General features: G+C 41.0%; 1 protein-coding gene across 1 annotated transcript; it reads right to left on the bottom strand.

Moving 5' to 3' along the window:
* Positions 1 to 14,763: 14,763 nt before the first annotated feature.
* LOC103292979 (putative tripartite motif-containing protein 49B) lies at positions 14,764 to 21,406 on the bottom strand. Its single transcript, XM_054725112.1, has 6 exons — positions 20,999 to 21,406; positions 20,604 to 20,699; positions 18,146 to 18,376; positions 17,362 to 17,384; positions 16,295 to 16,451; positions 14,764 to 14,811 (listed from the first exon to the last, which is right to left on the bottom strand). The coding sequence occupies exons 1-6, from the start codon at positions 21,404 to 21,406 to the stop codon at positions 14,764 to 14,766; spliced, it is 963 nt and encodes a 320-aa protein (XP_054581087.1).
* Between the last annotated feature and the right edge of the window lie 476 nt (positions 21,407 to 21,882).

Here is a 21,882-nt window from a genome sequence, read left to right as displayed (position 1 = left end):
ATGCTCATTCCGCAGGAGAAATGTCTAATTGGGCCTTCAGCCCATTTTATTTTGGATTGTTTCTCTTCATTTTTTTTTTTTACTTGTATGAGTACTTTATATAATTTGGATATTAACCCATAACAGATGTAACATTAGCAAATATGTTCTCCCATACAGTGGGTTTCCTTCTCATTTTGATGGAGATTTCTTTTGCTGTACAGAAACTTTTTACTTTGATGAAGTTCCAATTGTCTATTTTCTCTTTATTTTCCATGGCACAGTAACTAAGATTAGGAAACAGCCCAAGTGCCCATCAGTAGGTGAGTGGATAAAAAAGCTGTGGGACATTTTCACAGTGGAACACTACACAGCTATAAAAAGGAATTCCTTACACGTAGGGACAGAATGAATGAACCTGGAGAATATTATGTCACATGGAATAAGCCAACTTCTTGCATTTAATTTTAGCTTTTTCAGACACTCCTGTCATCTATTATCATACTTCCTGATGACAGTTTAAAAATAGAGCAAAATCCAGAGAACCTATTCTATGCCTTGCATCATGGGCGATGATTTTCCCAAAAGGAGTAAAGCACAAACCAATACTTACATTTTGAGTGTTATCATCATATTTAATAATACAGTAAATGAATTTTCATGACATAAAAGGAAACTAAAAACTAAAAGGATAATATATTTGTCTTAATTGATAGTGTACCAGGAAAATAAATGCCTTCTTTAGGTATTGGAGTTTCCTGATATATAGAATGATTCCTAATCTATTTTTAGTCAGAAGTGAATACAACAAAAGATAGGCCTGAGACAGGGAGAGAAAGAGTAAGAAGGGATTCTATATATAAGGGAACTTTGAGCTACATTTATAAAGGTCACACTTCCACCTGCATGGTCCAGGAATACCCCAGCCCGGCCAATAGGTTTGGGCACATACTGCAGTAAAAGTGGGGAGGTGGTGAAGACATTGTAGTGGATATGGGTTTTAGCACAGCCCAGAGGAAAGAGTCCCTTCTGGACATTCCTATTCTTCTTTTTGCAATCATCACTACAGAGTCCAAAACCAATGAGTCCCTCTCATCATTGATGTTTCTATCTCCCTCTCCCTTCTTCTCTCAAATCAATAAAAATATATTAAAAAATAACAAAATGTCTGCTGTTACCATATATATTCAACACTATGATGGATTCCTATTCAATGCAATTAGACAGGTGAAAGAAAGAAATCTTCTAAGAGGAAAGAGGAAAGAAAGCTATCATAATTTATATTATTAACACAACATGATTGCATAATTAGAAATTTTCCTGAAATCTATAATTATTGAAGTTAGGAAGAAATGAGATCAATAAATTTCCTCTAAACAATAAAAAATAGAAAAGGAAATTTAAAGTGCATCTTATATGATCATAAACTGAAATTTCTGAAAACAAATCTAATAAAAGTCATATGATTCTATGTATATAAACTATTAAACACCATTGAAAAAAAGAAAGAACTATGAGTGGCTGGGAGTTCACTTATGAAGCAGGTGGTCTCAGTTTCAATCCAGGTCAGGGAATATGGCCATTTTGCAGGCTCAATCCCCACTGTGGGTCTTGCAGGAGGCAGCAATTCTCTCTGTGATTCTCACTCTTCATTGATGTTTCTATGTCTCTCTTCCTCTCCCTTCTTCTCTGAAATAAAAATAAAATAAATAAAACATAAATGCTATCATAGCAGAAAGATGCCCAACAATATCTAAGATTCATTTAATAATATTTATTGAGTTTCTTCTAAGTGGCAGGCATTTCTTAAAGTGGTCCTCTAATCCACTGGTGGGGAAGTCCTGCCTGAGGTCCATATATAGCCCCCAAATCATTTGGTCTGGCCCTCCCAAGGCATTAGGGGTAATTTAATTGTTTGACTCCATGTAGCAGGCTAATTGTTAATAATTTCAGTTCATTTTGTATGACCTAAAAACCACCTAGTGGCAATATGGTACTAAAATTAAAAAAATAATGAAATAACTTCTTATAGCAAATATCAATATATTACAAGTGCTCCAATTCCAGATATTTGAAATATTGATGTCATTTCAATTAACTAAGAAATCTACTTTTCTACTTAGAGAAGATCCCAGCAATTGGAGAGGTAAATTGAAAATATTTGCAATAAGATAAAGTAGGCATTTTTGAGATATTTACTCAAAAAATAAAACATATTTATTCTAAAACATATTTATTCCAGAGTCTACTATGGGGGCTCCCACCTCTGTAAATTCTGTTGATAACAGGGTCGATAGGGATTCTCTTCACTCAATTCGCAGATCCAACTTCAGTCAGTCTACCCTGGAGAAGTGAAGTGCCTCTGTGAACAGATGGGCCTTTTATATGACTCCCCTTAGGCCACACCCACTTGCTGCAATTGGCTGAAATCTATAAAAGGATGTAACCATCTTGAATGGATTATACAGATTGTAGTCTGATAGCTAATTAGGATTACAACACAAGGAAAACAACACAAGGGGGCTGATACCTTAACAGAATGTAAATGTGTTTTGCTGTAAGATACATGAAACTTTTCAATACGCAATACAGTAGTAACTATAGACACTATCTTATAGATGCTGTAGAAAATTAATTTTAACAGAGTTGCCATGCTACCTGTATTTTGTTGAAACGTATCACAAGTTAACAAGTTATTGATGCCCTCGCCATATGAATTATTTCCCACATTATGAATTATTTCCCACATTATCAAATGTTTGGGAATTTAAGTCCTATTTTTAAAAATCTATGAAAATAATTAACCTTGCAAGAAGTTTAAAAAGAGAAAATCTAAGTAACTCAACTTTTAAAAATTATGGAAAAACAAGTGTAAAAGCCATCAAAGACCACATATCCTAGAAAGAGGTGAAGCTGCTGCCTTCTAGCTCAGTGTATAGGATTGTAAGCCAACAAACAGAAGGGTCATTGACCAGCAAGATCCCCAAATTAATTAATTCTCAGAAAATTATCTCACACATTCCTCAACATGTTGCAAGTCACCCAAGTAAGTATATAGCAGAAGAAGTTTCATTTTCCCACAAAAAACAATTAATTCTGTGGGCAGTGTGCCCTTCTGTTGTGCTGTTACCTAGTGCTGTCCCTTACAGGAACTTGTCCAGTACTCACACTATTATTTCCTAGATTTCTGATTCTGTCACGCAGCATTTTAATATTCTATAAGCCAGGCCCTGCAATCTCATTCCTACTTCAAATAATAAATATAGCGACTAGCCTGGCTGGTGTGATTGAATGATTGAGTCTCCACTCATGAATCAGATGGACTTGGTTTGAATCTTGGTCAGGTCACATGCCAGAGTTTCAGGCTAGATTTCCTTAGGGGGCTTGTAGCAGGTAGCCAATCAATCATAATCTGTCCACATTGATGCTACCCTCTATCTCCGTCTGCCTTTCCTGTCTCTGAAATCAATAAACACATACACACACACAACACACATACACACACACACACACACGTATTTATCAAAAATAAATAAATATAGTAACTAAGTTATTATAACCAAGTTTTCCTAGTAGCATAGTAACTTCTCAATTCCCCACCACCAAAACCAATCTTCAAAGGTAAGTCAAAACCCATAGAATCTGCAGATTATAGGTTATTGGAACAGATAAATGCATACACAGAGAAATAAAAAAAATTGTTAAAGTCAAATAAGGAAGAGGGATCTGCTGTGTACAATTAAGAAGAAAAGGAGGAGCAGATGACAGCACCTGAGAATCCTTCCCCCTCATCTTTCCCCAAAAAAGGCCAGAGGGAAACAATGACTAAAGAGGATTAAAGAGGCTGGAATGCCTGCCTTCCAATGAGCTGGGTAATAAGCAGGGAATAGCTACTTCTCTGCCATGTGCAAGTTCTAAAACATTGGACTGACCCTTCTGATGTTGCTCAGCCATTTAGTGAAGTGCCTACTCAAGTCATCTAAATTGTACAATAATCATTGGCTTTTTGGTCTTATTTTGAATTGTAAGAGTCCTTTGGATACAAATCCTTTAACATATATATGTATTAAAATATTGGCCCCAGAAATAAGAGGTCATAGGTACATTCTGTGCCTGGGTTGTGGGCTCCATCCCTAGTGGGCAAGTGTGCAAGTGGCACAAAACCAATGAGTCCCTCTCATCATTGATGTTTCTATCTCCCTCTCCCTTCTTCTCTCAAATCAATAAAAATATATTAAAAAACAACAAAATGTCTGCTGTTACCACATATATTCAACACTATGATGGATTCCTATTCAATGCAATTAGACAGGTGAAAGAAAGAAATCTTCTAAGAGGAAAGAGGAAAGAAAGCTATCATAATTTATATTATTAACACAACATGATTGCATAATTAGAAATTTTCCTGAAATCTATAATTATTGAAGTTAGGAAGAAATGAGATCAGTAAATTTCCTCTAAACTATAAAAAATAGAAAAGAAAATTTAAAGTGCATCTTATATGATCAGAAACTGAAATTCCTGAAAACAAATCTAATAAAAGTCATATGATTCTGTGTATATAAACTATTAAACACCATTGAAAAAAAGAAAGAACTATGAGTCCTGTAAATGGGAATATCCCATATTCATGGATTGAAAGACATAATATGGTAACTATGTCCATTCTCACTAAAGAGACCAATACCATAAATAAGATTCAAAGCTTAAAAAATGTGTGTGCATATACATGTGTATGTAATTGAGAAATTGGTTTGTAAATGTGTGTCTGACTAGGACTCTTAGAAGATGTTTTTGTCAATAATGGAGATACAGACCACACACTAAGAATAATTAGTACTACTTTGTAGGCATTATTACCTCAATTACTTTCATATCTACATAGCACACATATAACTGCTGCCATGTTGTAGGGGAGAATATTTGTGTAAAAGAAGAGAAAAACTGTCATAAGAACAGGGTATAAAGGTCTGAGAAGATATAACTTAGCTTTTCTTTCCCTCAAGCTTTAACCTTGAGTTTATGTAAGATATGGTAATCCAGGCAGCTGCAGGGGATTTAGAATCTCAGTAAATCACAATTTCATTCTTTACTCATCACCTACTACCTAAAACTATTGATAGACTTTAAAGGCTTTTGGGAGGTGTTTATATTATAAGGCTGGATCCCTTAGAAATAGGATTAGTGCCCTTATAAAGGAGACTCCAGAAAGCTCCCTCACCTCTCCTAATTGGTAAAGACTAAAGGAGAAGACAGCTGTGTATAAAGCAGGAAATAGGCCTTGCCCAGAAACAGAATCAGCCAGCATCTTGACCTTGGCCTTTTCAGCTCCCAGAGCTGTGAGAAATACATTGATGTTGTTCATAAACCACCCAGTCTACAGTCTTTTTGTTATGGAAGTACAAATAGGCTAAGACAATGTCCTTAGTAGCCATCCATATATCTTCTTTAGTGAAGTGCCTACTCAAGTCCTCTAAATTGTACAATGATCATTGGATTTTTGGTCTTCTTTTGAACTGTAAGAGTTCTTTGGATACAAATCCTTTAACATATATATGTATTAAAATATTTTTCTTTCTGTCTGTTACCTTTTGTTTTATTAAGACATTTAGAAAGTGAACCAAAGCCCTAGGAAGCCTGGGGATGATGGGCAGGGAATAGATTTCACCTTGTCTATCTGAGCATGTCCCCTCCACACATGCAAACATATGCATGTACACACAGAAGCTCTCCTGTGCTGAGATTCCACAGTCATCTATTGGTTGCTGCAGAATGGAGGAGCTAGGGAGGAAGCAACCTGTCAGGGTCTTGGCTTGATGTGACCTGAATTGTGGTCCAGAATGTCAGCATTGTCAACTGCCACTCACCTCATCTATACTTAGGGTTCTGCCACCCCAACTTGAGGATGGGCAGACCACCTGGAGGTTACTGAAAGAAGTTAGGGGACTAGGACTATCTGTGCCTGGAGAGTTATGAACGTTTTGGGTGGTATTTTCATATAGGATGTAAATAATCTCAGTTTAAAAAGGCTAATCTGTCATTCTATTATTAGTTAGTGCTTGTGGATTACAGTTATCTTTTATTCTTGATATTTAATGAGACTAGTAATAATTCAAGTTGCTGTTTTTGTTTTGTTCCTTTTTAATCCTCACCTGAGGATATTTTTGCATTTATTTTTTAGAGAGTCACAAGGATATTTTCCACCGATTTTTAGAGAGAGTGGAAGAGAAAGAAAAAGACAGAGAGAAATATCTATGTGAGAGAACACATCAATTGGTTGCCTCCTGCATGGGCCCCAAATAGGACCCTGGCCTGGGAGGAGCCAGAATCTCAGGAAAGTGCCCTTGACCTGAATCACATCCCAGACTAACTCTGCAATCCAATGCTCTATCCACTGAGCCAAACCAGCTAAGGTGCTTGGTTTCTTTTTTTGAAAAATATTTAATTATATGTCCAAGTCCATCTACTGGAAAATATTGGGTATATCAAGCTGAAATTAGTCCCTGGATCCCAGAGGATCCATGGAAGGGAATTTGCATCTCTGAAATCTAGCTCAGGGGCAATGAACCTGTGGTCCAGGGTAGGTCGCTGCCAAGTTTAAGAGGTTAGCTACTGTCCCTGGTTCCAGCATCTAGCTATAAGTGGGGTCCCTGCTCCAAGAAATCCAGTTCAAGGCCTAGATGGGGAAAAGACTCCTCTGGTGTCCTTGGAGCAAAGCACAGAAATCACCATTCCCTGACGCTGTCCCGCAGGCGAGTTACCTATAGGTGAGGCCAGTGGAACAGAGAACCCAGCTCTTTCAGGGGCAACATCTCAGACACTAGCTCCTGGGACTTGTGAGAGGAAACAGCTCCCATTGCCCAAGGACTAGCTCTCAAGAGGGACTGAGCAAAACCCTTAGGCACCACTAGCCCTGGAAAGTTTCAGGAACAAGGAGGGACTTTAGGGAGTAAAATGAGAGGTTTTCCAGGATCTTACAATGGGCCAGGTGCAGAAGGGACTGGCGCTGCCAAGGAATCCTCATCTCTTAGCTGTACTCTCATCCAGCATTCAATGTGCTCTGAGAGGCACCACTCACTCTGTGTTCCTCAGCAGCCTCTTCCACGGAGCAGTGTCTGTGGGCCTCGTGCTCCTGAGAGCTAGAGCAGTGCAAACAGCAGGATCCTGTGGTCTTCACGGAAGATCTGCTTTGTCTCCTTGTGCAGCCCACACCTATCATCCTCAAAGGTCAGGAATTGCCACAGACTGGCTTTTCTGGCCATGGACACCAGATTTTTCAGAAGAATACTAGGGGTCCAGTGCACAAATTTGTCCACCCTGAAAGCAACTGTGAGTCAGGAGGCTATGGTGGACATCATCCACGCTCTCCCCCAGCTCTTCCCATTGAGGCCTGGGGCCTAGCAGGTGTGAGTACCTGGCAGGATCACAGCAGGTGGGAGCAAAGAATTTTTAATAACCACCAGAGTCTTGTCTCAATGACACTGCCTTTGTCTGGCACACCCAATCAAATGCTCCACCATGCCTCCATGGCCAATGCCTGCCATGTTACCCACATGTCCCCTAATGGTCAGCGCATGTGATAGCAACCAGTTGTTACACCTTTTGGTCTATTTGCATATTAGCCTTTTATTTTAAAGGACTAGAAGTTGTCCAGGAGCTTACAAAATGCCAGGAGTAGAAGGAAGTGGTGGTACCGAGGAATCCTGGAAGCTCCTCAGGAGACTGCACTTATTATAATGCCAAAGGGTAAAGGCTAAGAAAATCTTTTTTTTTTTTTTTCAAACTACAGTGTTTTATGTGCTATAGCTCTTCAGTAATATATCCCTATCTCTACAAAACTTTCATGATGATTCTTCCATATTTTTTTATTCCATGTCAACTTAAAGAATCAGTGTGTTTAGTTCTCTCAATGTTTACTTATTATAAAGGACACAAAGCACCCTCAGCCCAGCCTGCAACCTCTCCAATCTGGTATCCCTGTGGGGTTGGGCCTAAACCTGCAGTCAGACATCCCTCTCACAATCCCAGACCACTGGCTCCTAACCACTTGCCTGCCTGCCTGATTGCCCCCTAACTGCTCCCTTGCCAGCCTGATTGACACCTATCTGCCTGCCTGATTGGCCCCAACTACCCACCCCTGCTGTCCTGATCATCCCCAAGGATTTTATTAGTATAGATATGACCCTTCACAGAAAATTTTGCTAACCCTGCTTTACAATAAGGGCTTGAAAATTGAATCATTGGGACCAGACACCAAGATTTCCTTTCTTTGAATAGTTGCCCTTGTCTTTAAGTTGCCCTGAAATTAAAATGAGATAATGACTTAGAAAAGTATAAAAGCACCATATAAAGACAACTGTCTTTCATGTACTAAAAACACAATAAAGTGTTAAAATGGAAAACACTATTTTTATTCTCCCCCTTCCTTTCTTCCTTTACAGCCTTTATTTAAACTTTGAAATTTATAAAAATTTCACTCCAATTTTTATTTCTTTATATTCAATATTATTTTGAATTGGTTTCAGGTTTTATATTAGTTATAGAGTAGTGGTTATATAATCATATACTTTACAAAGTGTTCCCCGATATTTCCAGTACCTACCTGGCATCATACCATCATTACAACACTATTGACTATATTCCCTATTTAAGTGACAATGGGTTTACAGTTTCCTTCCAGTCTTTCTTTTGTGTTGTTCGCCTTTCCTTTTCTTTCTCACTTCTTCCCTCATTTTCCTTATATAGTATCTCAATTGGCCATCAGAGCTCAGTGCAAGCACTGGGACACGCTTAATCCATTTTACACACCAGGAAATTGAGTCCAATTCCAGTTGGCTGTGGAACTTGACTGAGCGCACAGGGAGCCCTCTGAGCCATGCTCTCTGCCCTTCCTAAGGGGCAGCCTCTGGGCAAACAGAACAAACCTTTCCATCAGGCTTCCGAGCCTCTTTCTCAAGCACTTCTTCATTGCAGACGCTCCACAATCTTTCCTCTCCCCAGTCCCCTGCCCATATCCTTTACTGCCACCCCTTCTCCGGAGCAGGGGGTAGGTTTCGCACTCACTACCTAGGCATGCTTTGACAAGGGGAAGGGCGGTGCAGGTTTGCTTTTGGGTCAAGGCAGGAGCAGGAGTTGCTGCCTCTGAAGTGCGAAGTCCACCTGGGCGAGGCCGGTTAGCACTGGGAGCTTCTCTGAATCACTCCAGTCAGTCTGGTACCCTGCAGTGTGGCACCCCACCCTGAGGTGTCACAGCCACTCAACCCCCGCCTCAGGGCTGTGGGTCCTTCAATGCCCCTTGATGCCTGGACGGGCCCACCTGTGTCTTGGGGCCACTGCAGAACCTCTCTCTCTGCAGGTGAGGCAGATCCCTGCCCACCGTTCCCCTGCCCCAGCCTGAGCCCCCTCTGGTGCACCCCGCCTCTCCAGGTTTTTGCCTTTGATCTATGGCATTGGTGACAGCACACTCCCAGCAAGCCTGGTACCCAGAGGGGCACAGGGTCAGTTCTTTGCCCAGAATGCTAGAGGTTGCAGTAGCATTTGCAGATGTCGCCCAGAGCCTGCTGGCGAAGGCAGCGCCTGTGTGGGGTGCCTCATAGAGGGATGGTGAGGCGCTGCTCGGCGCCCCTTGGAACACCCGCCCCCTGGCCAGCCGCTTTGCCAAAGCTGTGGCACTCGCCCTGCAGCCACCCATCAGGCAGCCCCGCAGCCGGGCCTCGTGCCTCTTCTTCCACATTCGGCCTTCATCCATCCCTCTCCCCTGCAGTGCTTGGGCTCCAAACCCAAAAGAAAAGAACCCAGACCAAGAAGGACAAAGCCCAAAGGAAGTGATTCTTGAACCCCCACATCCCATTCTCTGGATTTCCTCCTGCACCTCCTCTCTGTGTCACATCTTGAACAGGCACCCTGTGGCCCAGCCACATGGCCTCTGGGCGGCCTGGTAGAGTCTGTCTCCAAGAAGCTGTGAATCTGTGGTCAGAGGCCCTGTCTGGGTCTCAGCAACCCCATGCCTGTGATGTTCCCGGGGCCCCACGGGAATGGCTAAGCAGGCCCAGCCGCTCCTCCCAGGGCAGCATTGTTCCCATGGCCCCACTGGAGTGACTAGGCAGGCTGGTCACTCCTCCCTGGGGCAGCAATGTTCTAAGGGCCCCGTGGGTGTGGCTAGGTGGGCTCACTGCCCCTCCTGGGGCCTGTGATGGACCCAGACCCCGTGGGTGGTGTCTGGCGCTGCCCACCCGGCCTCCCCCATTCCCCCATGGACCCGGACCTCCGGGGGCAAGCCATGGCACTGCTCATCACACCTGTGTATGCAAATTTACCTGCCATCTTTGATGGGTTAATTTGTATACTCGCTCTGATTGGTTGGTGGGTGTAGCGGAGGTATGGTCGATTTGCATGTTTCTCTTTAATTAATGTAGACTAGAGGACCGGTGCATGAAAATTCATGCACTGGAGGTGCAGTCCCTCAGCACAGCCTGCCCCTGTCACAGTCCTAGAGCCCTCAGGGGCGGGAGGTAACTGAGCAATCAGGGGAAGGCAATGTACCAACACACCTCTATTGCTGCCACTGCCAGCAGTGCAAGACTTGGCCAGCCCTGGTTACCTGAGCCTCGGGCAGCCCTGGGCGGCTGGGCAGCCACGATTGAGGTTTGCCTGCACCCTGGGCCAGCCCTGTGTGACTAGGGGGCTAAAGGAGCTGGGGGACTTTGGAGGCGGGGCTGAGGAAACTGGGTGCTGCCATCTTGTGGCTGTGGGCACCATCTTTGAGGGGGTGACAGCCAATTAGCATATTCCCTCCTCATCGGCTGTGGGTGCCACCATCTTTGTAATGGCATGAGGGTCAATTAGCATATTCCCTCTTTATTAAGTAGGAAACTCCTGCCCCAACCTTTTGCAGCAAAGATTCAGGATCTGGAAAAGGGGCCATGCATAAACGAATGCGCTAGACAAGAAATATGAATTTAGAAGGCATAGGGGGCCAGGCTGGAAACCTACCTCTAGTGGGGAAGCTCCATACTCCTGGGTCCTGGCTGCTTTTATTCTCTTGAACACACATCTGCCCTTTAGGAATGCATACAGGCATATCAAAGGTAAAGATTAGTAAACAGTAAAAGAATTATCAGGTTAGGGTAGTGGTTGGCAAACTCATTAGTCAACAGAGCCAAATATCAGCATACAAGGATTGAAATTTCTTTTGAGAGACGAAAACTGACTTCTGCGCATGGGCCATGAAGTTTCAATCATACTGTACATGTGTGCCCGCACATGGTATTTTTTGGAAGAGCCACATTCAAGGGGACAAACAGCCACATGTGGCTCGCGAGCCGCATTTGCCAACCACTGGGTTAGGGAATTGCCTTGAGCCATTTAACCAATAGCTTGGCAATATTATGCTGATTTTCACCCTTGCTGAATATCACATGGATATGCTAACTACTGTTGGTATTAGCCTCCAGCAAACTCCTCTGATTGTATTGGTAATAAGATGAGATTTTGACCATTAATAAGATCAAGATCATTCACACACTGTGAACTTGACTGACATCATTGAGTTTTTATTTTTAATTTCATTCAGTACTGAGAGTTTTGTGTCACTAGTTTGGCTTGTCATTTGGAGTCATTTGTTTTAGAATACTAATAAAATGTATTAATTTATAACATACAAAATATCATGGACTAAACCAGTAATTACAAGGTATTTTCATATCTCAGGTATATACTGTGTGGTATATTTTATGAAATGATACCTCAGGTTTCAGAACATTTAAGTTATTTCCAATTTATTTATTCAGCTACTGAAAAATGCTACAAAATGCATCATTTTCTGAATAACCTTGTTTGTGAAAAATCTATTGGAAAGATTGCTATAGATGCCATTGCTGGGTAAGATAATACGGATATAAGGTTTTGAAGTTACCACTGGGCTGTCCTGCTACAGATGGAGATGGTCCAGCTCTGGCAGGCTGAGGCCTCAGAGCAGGTTTTCTAAAGACGCACTGAGTAAGAAGAGTGGTGAGGTGGACACAGCTCAGACACAAGGAAGCGGAGAGAGGGCTTACAGGGCTACTACAGCTCACCAGGATCAACAGCCAGGGCAGCTCCATCTATAGGCATCTGTCATTCTTATGGGAACAGTGTCCTTAAAAAATAAGGACCATCAGGGTTGGAGTCATAGTGATCAGAAGAGCTCAGCAGGCAGGACAGGATGGCCACAGCCAGCGACTGTGGAGGGAATGGATCCCCAGCAGCATGGGACAGGCAAACATCAGGGTTAGAAAAAGGACCAAAACTCTTGGTGGTGACTGGTGACAGAGGAATGGGTTCAATGTCAACCAGATTGTCCTCAGGGTAACCCCTATACCCTACCCACACCAGCTCTACCAGAAGCTCCATAGAGAAATGAAGTTCAGGTTCCTTTGCTGGGTTCTTCAGTGGCAACTGGGCACCTCCAACTCCTGTCTCTGGGTGGCATGGGGCTATGGCTCCTGGCTGCAAAACCACCACAGGAAATTCTCCAGGGGTCAACCCGGGTGTGTGTGTGTCCCTTTCTTCTCAGCACTGTCACCTGCTACTGGGTGGTGCTAAGGGTTTCACTGCCCCAGCCAGAGGTGGACCCGATTACTGAAAAAGGCCTCACATTACTGAGAGGCTGTCTGTGGATGGGGAGATCTATGATGGCTGTGTTGGTGTTTACAGATAGTATAAAAATCAACTTTCCATTAAAAACTGACACTGATCGGCAAACTTTCACTTATTTTTATTATTTTGTTTTTGCACATTAAAATTACTCCTTTTAGAAATTTAATGAGACTTGAAGTACCACAGTACTTTTTATTTTTTATATTTTTGTAATATTTTTATTGATTTCAGAGAAGAAGGGAGAGAGAAACAGCAATGAGAATCATTGATCTGCTGCCTCTCCCCCGACTGGGGATCGATCCCGGAACCTGGGCATGTGTCCTTGACTAGAATCGAATCTGGGACCCTTCAGTCCACAGGCCGATGCTCTATCCACTGAGCAAAACCAGCTAGGGCCCACAGTACTTTTTATAGATTAATGACTCTGGCATAAAGACTTTACCAAAACATGAATAAACACCATCAGTGACAATAAAGTTGAGAGCTTTTAGTGTATACTGTTTATTTGTGTGGGTTTTTTTTTGTTTATAAAAGCACAATTTGTACATTATAAATTAAGCAAAATAATATCTTATAAAAACAAAACATTTATAGTAATAATAGAACCCTATGAAAACCACCATTAGCTATTAAAATTAAAATATAGTAAAAGCTTTTCATTTATAAACATACATGCATTCTTTCACCTGATAGTATTTCAAACTTAAGGGAAGAGCCACAGCATATCTTCAGTGAAATGTATAATGATATAAATACAATCTTTCTGAATTTGAGTCTTCGTACAACTGACATATTTGGTAGATGGTTCCCATCATATTGAATAAAAAAATAGCATTTATATATAATTTTAAAAATGCAATAATTAAGACTAAATATTTGTTGAAGAGTTGAATCAACAGGTTAATCATTGCTGTAGAGAGGGTGAATTATATTATAGGTGTGGGAAAATGACACAAGGCTTCACAGCTAGACTAATAGCGGAAAAGCCAGGGAATGAAATGGAGATTATGAAGATGATGATAATAGCATTATGTACTTAACATGTAGACAGTATGGTGTATGAATGAATGTAGCTCTAGACAGAGATACTAAGGAAGATGAGGAGAGTACTGGTCTGATTATCCTGTGAATTTCCACCTAATAGAGAATATGAATAACACTGAAGTATGTATCACTGTGGTGAGAATTACAAAGGAACGCATAGCACAGGTCATTAAGTAATGTTACTTCTCTATGGATTATTAAACTGAGATGACAACATGTAAACTATAGTTAGCTGAAGATAAATGAGAAAATTATTTCTAAATTGCTATTGGTGTGCATGTGTGTGCGTCTTACATTTTTGCCATTGTGTCTCTACAACCATGTATGCTTGCTCTATTGCATTGAGTTTTGCCTCTGAAAACACCCCTGTCATCTGTAATTATACTTCCTCATGACAGTTCACAAATAAAGCAACAACCCGAGGACTTATTTTATGCCAGGATTCATGAATGATGATTTTTCTAAACTGAGTAAAACACAAGCCAATACATATGTTTTGAAGGTTATTATATTTAATAATACAGTTAATAGATATTCAGGAAAAAAGGAAATTAAAAACAAAATCATATAACATATTTGTCTTATTTGATAGGGCACCAGGAAAAGAGCTTCCTTAGATATTGGCAACCCCCAGGATATAGGGAGATTCCTAATATATTTCTAGTTGGGAGTGACAACAACAAAAGATAGCCCTGAGAGTGAAAGAGAAAGAGCAAGAAGAGATTCTACATATAAGGGAACTTTGTGCTACGTTTACAAAGGTCACACTTCCACCTTCATAATCCAGGAATATCCCTACTCGGCCAATAGGTTTGGGCACATATTGCAGTAAAGGTGGGGAGGTGGTGAAGACACTGTGGTGCATGTCATTTTTAGTACAGCCAAGAAGATAGAATGCCTTATGGAGATTTATATTATTCTTTATCCAATCATCACAGCAGACTCCTAAAGCCCAATTCCAAGTGTCTCCCACTTCTAACTCCCAGTAATGTTTCCCATAAGTAAAAATACTAGCACCCAAGTAAAGAAAACACTCAGATTTTGGAAAGGGTAATGGTGCACCATAAACACCCCATCCAATATTCGGGCTTATCAAATCTCCTTCTAGGAATTCATGATTGTGAGCTCTTCCATGAGACACAGTGATAGCCCCTGCAAAAAGAAAAAAAAAATCATGTGGACACATTGCAAATAGAAGTCCTGATGAAAACATTGCTCTATCAAGAAGTTACTTTATTATGAGGTCACAACTACAACAGCAATGTTGGTTGTCACATCTAATAAAGCACCGAGATGACCAATACATGTGCAGAACAAACAGATCCCTAAGGACAGACAACTCAACATTTTTTGAAATTCAAATGTTTAGGGTCAAATATAAGACTCATCACATCCAAGCCAGTGTGACTCCCTGGGTAGAGGGTAGGCTCTGGCACTTGGGATAACGGGTTTGATTCTAGTCAAGGGCGCATCCTGGGTTGCAGGTTCCATCCCCTGCATCTGTGTCTGTCTGGGTATTGTTGTCCCTCTCTCTCATATTTTCTCTCTCTCTCTCTCTCTCTTCCTTCCTCCCTTCCACTTTCTCTAAAAATTAATGGAAAAAATATCCTTAGCTCAGCCCATATGGCTCAGTGTTTGACTGTCAACATATGAACCAGGAGGTCAGGGTTCCATTGCTGGTCAGGGCACCTGGGTTGTGGGCTTGATCCCCAGTAGGGGGCATGCAGGAGGCAGTTCATCAATGATTCTATCTCATCATTGATGTTTCTATCTCACCCTTCCTCTCCCTGCCTCTCTTCAATCAATAAAAAATAAGGTTGTATATGTCTCCTTGGGTGAGGATTAAGAACAAAAAGACTCATGTCTCCAAGTTCACTTTTCATAGCAAAATGGCCAATGCATAATATTCTTTGAAATGTCTTCCATTGTAAAAAATTAGAATCAGAAGCACATTTCTTCTAAATAATAACATAATCATTGATTATGGAAGGGATATGCAGATTTGCCATGAGTCAAACATTTCTCTCGATAAATTAATGAAAATCCAATTTATGCCCATTTTAGTAGTTTCTTAAAATGGTGTTTGCAAAACCCTTCACCAGTCTCTCTGTCTTCTGTCCTGGCTCTGGGATATCAGCATTTGGAGATTTAACATCTACCTCTTCAGATTATTAGTAAACTGAATTTTGGTGTGTTTTTATTTTGTTGTTTATAAAAATATATCTTCTGTTAACACAGACTAATTCAAATTTTTACATTATATGACCATTGTAAAAAAAATACAAAGAAACCAAGTATGATCCACTATGTTATATATCACACACAAAAAAACTGCTGTTAGCATTTGAAAATTATATATGAATAAATGTACAGTTTTATACATAAAATTGAATAATTAACCTTAAATCTGAACATTGTTCCATTTATTAAACTGTTCATTTCTGACATCATTCCTTTACCCAAAAGAAACTCACTATTTATGAGTCTGAATCATATTTCTGTTTTTCTCTACCTTTCACTCTTAGTATTATAAATGTGACTGAAAAGACAGGTTCCCTTACAAAAGGATTATACAGTCAAATGATCCACTTACGTCTGAAAATAGTAACACACTTAATAAAAGAGTGCAGATTACCTGCATGGCCCTAATAACACAGGATAGATAATGAATATGGCCCATGGGCCTACGCTTACTGTGGAAGGGGCTGAACCTTGCAATCATCCCCGGGATGATCACTGCAGTGAGCTCTGCTTTCACAGGCTGGGGCATGTGCATACACACTGCCTCACTCCTGCAAGAAGGAAGAGGAAGTTACCGTGTTTACAGTCAACAAACAAAACCACTATTTTTTAGGTATAACATACCTCAATAGAATTATTTAAAACTATTAATTTGAAAACCCAAATATATTACTTTGCCAAGTAATTCTTTTTCATAGTTCCTTAATTTTCAAGTCTAATGGAAAGTCCATTTGAACCAGAATTCAGTCTAACCCTTTCTCATATTGTCCAGGAATTTGTAAAGATCCTCAGTCTCTTATGTCCTTGAGGATATTCAAGAGGGAAATTCTGGATTCCACGGAAATGTTCCCCATCTGGAAATGATGGGGTTCTCTGAAGACTAGTTGGCCTAGTGCACACTCTCAACATAGAGGCTGTGAAACTTTTCCCAGGAGGGCGATCTGCTTCCTGGGGCAAGGGGTTCGAGGGGCCTCACATCATTCTCATACTTAAAATTTTTTTTCATCTGTTTTTCAGGACTGTCAACTGCTATGAATAAATCAACAAATCACCAGGGCTTTCTCACTGCTGGGTATTTCCTCTACCCTCTCACCCCAGATTCCACTAGCTCTGCCTCTAAGGTATTTGACTTTCTCATCACTCAGAAAACTTAGCACCTTCCCTTCATATATGTAGGGTTTTGAGAACTAAAAGGGAAATTTGGAATGAGGGCATTTCCTTTATTCTTTTTTATTTGGAATTTTTTGGATTTTTTTTCTATTTGTCCATTGAAACTGAAGAATGAAATTACTCAGTATGGTAATGAAAACAGACATTTACATGGAGTTGGGAAGGGGAAAATAGATACAGGAAAACATTCTATCAAGATCCCAATGAATGCTGCCTTCACTGTAGCATATCCTGCCTGATGTCTGTGAAAACTCTGAAAGAGCACCAGCTGGTATCAAGGTACAGACTCACCTTTGCAATATGTCTCCAAAATCCTATGGAGAAAAATAGAAAGGTTTAGTGCTTTTTACCAATGACTCTTCCACTAGGTCCATGGGAGATTATTTTTTTCACTTAGTTTTTTCTCTTTTTTTTATTTTTTGCTCTTTCTCTTATTTTTGTTCCATTCCTCCAGAACCCTGGTGGGCAGTTTTAAGATAGTTCCAGAAGTTATATCCCAGTTACTCTGTTTCATCCTGGGAAACCTATCTATTTTCTCTTCGCAGTTTACCATATTATCATAAACTCATGTTCTTCTGGAGACTGATTCCTGGAGACTCTCCAAGGGCCAGTGAAGGGGGAAGAGGGCTGGGGAGTCCCTGTGTGCTCCTGTAACCATGATTAAGAATCCAGCGTCTTATCTATTTCCAATGTGGGTGCACCCAAAAATGACAGCAATGCAAGTGTAGATCCCTAAATCTCCCCATATTGCCATGCCTATAATTAGCCTCAATTATCAATAAATCCCCTACCATTTTTGTGCCTTTTCCCAAAGCCAAATATATATCATTGACTTTTAGAGGGGGAATCTACCTCAGGATTCTTTTACCATCCCACAGAGGTTTATTTCTTATGGATAGTGTAGGAGGGATCTTTTGTTTGTGGGGTTCCTTGGAGGAGCGATACCCTCCCAACAAAATAACTGAGGCTAGGGAAATAGGTTGTTGGAAACAAATGCCATAAAAGAGGAGGTGGGTTTCCGTTGAAAAAATGCCTGTGCAGGTGAACATTCAGCACCCCACTTCTGAGTTCTTACCAGGAGCAGCTCTACATCTGGTTTATGGCACATTTCCTTCAGCTCTGTATACATTCCTCTTAAAAGCTGCCTCTTGTGTGCCATGCTGGCTTCACTCTCCCTGAGTTGGTCAAAAATCTCCTTGCCTTCCCTTTGCAGTCTCTCTAAATGTTGATGTTTTTCCGGATGGTTAATTTGAGCCAACTCAGCATATTCAGCTGTGATTGCTTCCCCCTTTGAGATCACATAAATCTGCAATGACATGGAGATGTTTAGTAAAAACATAAACCCTTTCATTCATCTCCTACTGAATCTCATGGATTCTTCTTTGCCTTATAAAGATCAATTATATTTAACCTTTAACCCTCAATCTTGTCTAGTCTCAGAATCCACATGTTCTCATTCCTCTTTTCCATATATTTTAATCAACCAATTATATCCACTTCACTCATAAAGAATCCTTTGATAAGATAAGCACAAAGGAAAACAAATGTGTGATTTCTATATTCCAGCCAATGATGTGAGAAGGCAACACAGTTCATTCATAAAACATGCAGTTTAAATTTATATTAATTGGATTAGGGATCCTCTATTTAGCCTGATTTCTGAAATTTGGATCAGATTGCTTCAACCCATTTTACATGCTGTGACCTCAGACTGATATGCTCATCCCTTGCATTTCATCCAGGTTAATCCTATCCTACAGAGGTTTCATTTACAATCTGACTCCCATTATCTCTTTGATTTTATTTCCTTTCATTCTTTTCCTAATTCACACTGGTGCCTCCTCAGATCTTTGTGGTTTTCAACTGCCGCCAATACACCTGCCTGCAATACCTTTGCATGTGCTCTTTTCTCCATCTAGAAGTCTCTCTCTACATACCCCTATAGTTGCCGTCCTCTTCAGAGATCATTTTTTATAAGGTGAAATTTTCAGTGAGGTCTTCTCTGATGATCAATCCTATTTAGAACTCAAACCCTCATCTGCAGTCCCTACCCTCCTGTACTCCTCTTTCTCCTTACTGCTTTATTATTCTACAAAGAACTTATCACTCTTCATATGTTATACATATATATGTGTGTATGTATATATATATATATATATAGACTATTTGCCCTTTGATTTAGAGTGTAAGCTTTATCAGAGCAAGGATAGTTTCTACTTTGCTTACTGCTCTATTTTCTAGATTATTATTTGATACAGACAAGGTGCTTATGAAATATGTGTTGAGTAAATTCATATTAGATATCACACCTTCAAGATAACCATCCAGATTGAGGAAATCTGTTATTCTTATATTTCCCTAACGTGTTGAAACATCTCCTTCTATTTAGATACCAGGATCTATATTTGGCATTTTTATATGAATCCCTCATCTCTCATCAATTTTCTCCTCAGACATCATATATATTACTAGAGTCCCAGTGCATGAATTCATGCACGGGTAGGGTCCCTCGGCATGGCTGGTGATTGGGGCCAATTGAGGGAGTTGCCCTGCAATTAGAAGGGACTGTGGGAGGTTTGCTGGGAGGTTGGTTGTTAATCCTGGGAACAAACCAGCATGCTTTGTGCGACAGCTGTCATTTTGTGAGAAACCCTGACTAAGAGCCAATGAGGCCAATGGAGGGGGGCTGACCAACCAGGGTTAGGAACCGCAGGTGGTAGGCCACTTGGGGGTAGGGTCCACAGGATGTTGTCCTACTGGCAGGGGGAGAAACTGTGGGAGGTTGGCTGGCCATTTAAAAGGAGGGGCCATGGGATGTTGACTGGCTGGCTTCCTCCCCAATTGGGGCTAATCAGGTGGGCCAGCCTGCCAGGAGGAAAACCACAGGAGGTTATCGGGCTGTGGGGGGTTGGCTGTGGAAGTGCACTGAACACCATCGGGTAGATCCAGTGTGGAGCATCTGCCTCCTGGTGGTCAGTGCACATCATAGTGACCGGTCTATGGGTCCTATGGTCAGTTGGTTGCTTAGGCTTTTATATATATAGATTCAAAGTTAATGACTTGGATAAGTTCAGGGTTTCCCTGGATTGAGGACAATGTTCTTTCTTCCTGAAATTTTCAATTAGTTTTCAAATACTACTTTCCCACATTAATGTTTATACTGCCTCAGATGCTTCACTTGAATTTTCAATTGCTGCCAAACATCTCCTAGGCCCAGTATTTACCCCCTCCCTCTACATATGGCACTCTGTGAAATGGCCCAGTCTGTTGTGGTTGTTGGTACAAAAGTGGTAAATATTGTTAAACCTGGGAACAAACCAGCATGCTTTGTGTGGCAGCTGTCATTTTATTAGAAGCGCTGAATAAGAGCCCAACTATCTATCTATGGAGGGAAAACACCCTTTTCCTGTTGATCACCCTTCCCATATTGAATCCCAAAGAACACTATAGTGTCAGAGGAAGTTCCTATTTTAAAGTCATTCATCCAACCACCCCAAGTTCATGCTGCAGGTTGGAGAAATGCAAATACCAACCTTCCAAGATCTGGTTGTCAAAGATTCCACAATCAGGTTTCTATCATTTTCACAACATTTCTGCCATAAAGAGCACATTGTCTTGAGGAGTTTCTCCTGTAAAAGAACAACAAGAATCAATTAGAGCCAATGAAGAGGACAATGTAACATTTAGTCCTCATAGAGCGAGGGCCCACAGAATGAGTGATAAATCAGAGCCATTGAAAACAAGAAATTCAAAGAGTTGCCTTGTTTACATCACATATTTGTGAAATCTGGGAGGCTTCACACTAAGGAATTCCAGGGCAGAGATTCTGAAAGAACACCTGGATGGAGTAATCCCATCCCCAAGGACACAGACCCACAGGAATTTCATACCCACTTTACAGAAGTGGGTCCAAAAGGGCATCACTTACCCTGTGTTGCTCAGCCGCCTCTTCTACTGAACAGTGTCTGTGAGCACCATGCTCCTGGGAGGTAGAGCAGTGTAAACAGAGCAGGCTCCTCTGGTCCTCACAGAAGATCTGCTTTGCCTCCATGTGTATTCTACACCTGTTGTCCCTAGAGCGCAGGAATTGCCACAGACGGGCCTGTCTGACAGTGAGAACCATTTGCTTGAGAGTGACATTTGTGTGAAAGTCTCTCTGCTGGATTTCTTTCTGGCATTCAGAGCATCGAGCAAGAACTGACCTGTTTGTCAAGCTGAGGTAGAAACAGGGCCTGCAAAAGCTGTGCCCACAGTCTATGGTGATGGGGTCTATGAAGTAGTTCCTGCAGATGGAACAGGTGAGTTCATTCTGGAAGACTTGCAAGATGCGATCCATGTTTCTGGGAAGAATTAGAAACAGGTAATTTCTGGGCATGGTTTGGTGAGTGGCTTCTGAACAGTTATATGAGGGTAGTGATGTCTATATGTTTTTCTCTTTGCAATACTCACTAAAGCAAGACAAACTATTTATGCCATGACACAGATGAAAATCTGGAGCCCAGAAAGAGTTCTTGGGCTTTACCACAGACAAGGTTCTCACTAGACGGCTTACATAATCCTACACTTCAGTTACTCGTCCTTATCCAAATACAAATGTGTGCAAGTATCCATTTCCAGGACGTGGGATATAGCATTTTATTACTGGTCTTAATTATTCTAAATTAATCAGAATTGTCCACATTCTTTTTAAGTAAATTGTTAGTAAAAATGGAATTGTGAGATTTATCCCATAAATCTATTTAGCCAATAAATCTGAGAGGAAAATGATTCTATGAAATGACTTCAGAGAGAGGGTCAAGGAAACCTAGCTCT

The sequence above is a fragment of the Eptesicus fuscus genome, chromosome 13 (assembly GCF_027574615.1).
Source record: "Eptesicus fuscus isolate TK198812 chromosome 13, DD_ASM_mEF_20220401, whole genome shotgun sequence".
NCBI lineage: Eukaryota > Metazoa > Chordata > Mammalia > Chiroptera > Vespertilionidae > Eptesicus > Eptesicus fuscus.
Note: the sequence above shows the minus strand (reverse complement) of the source record. Positions and strands in the feature narration are given on the sequence as shown.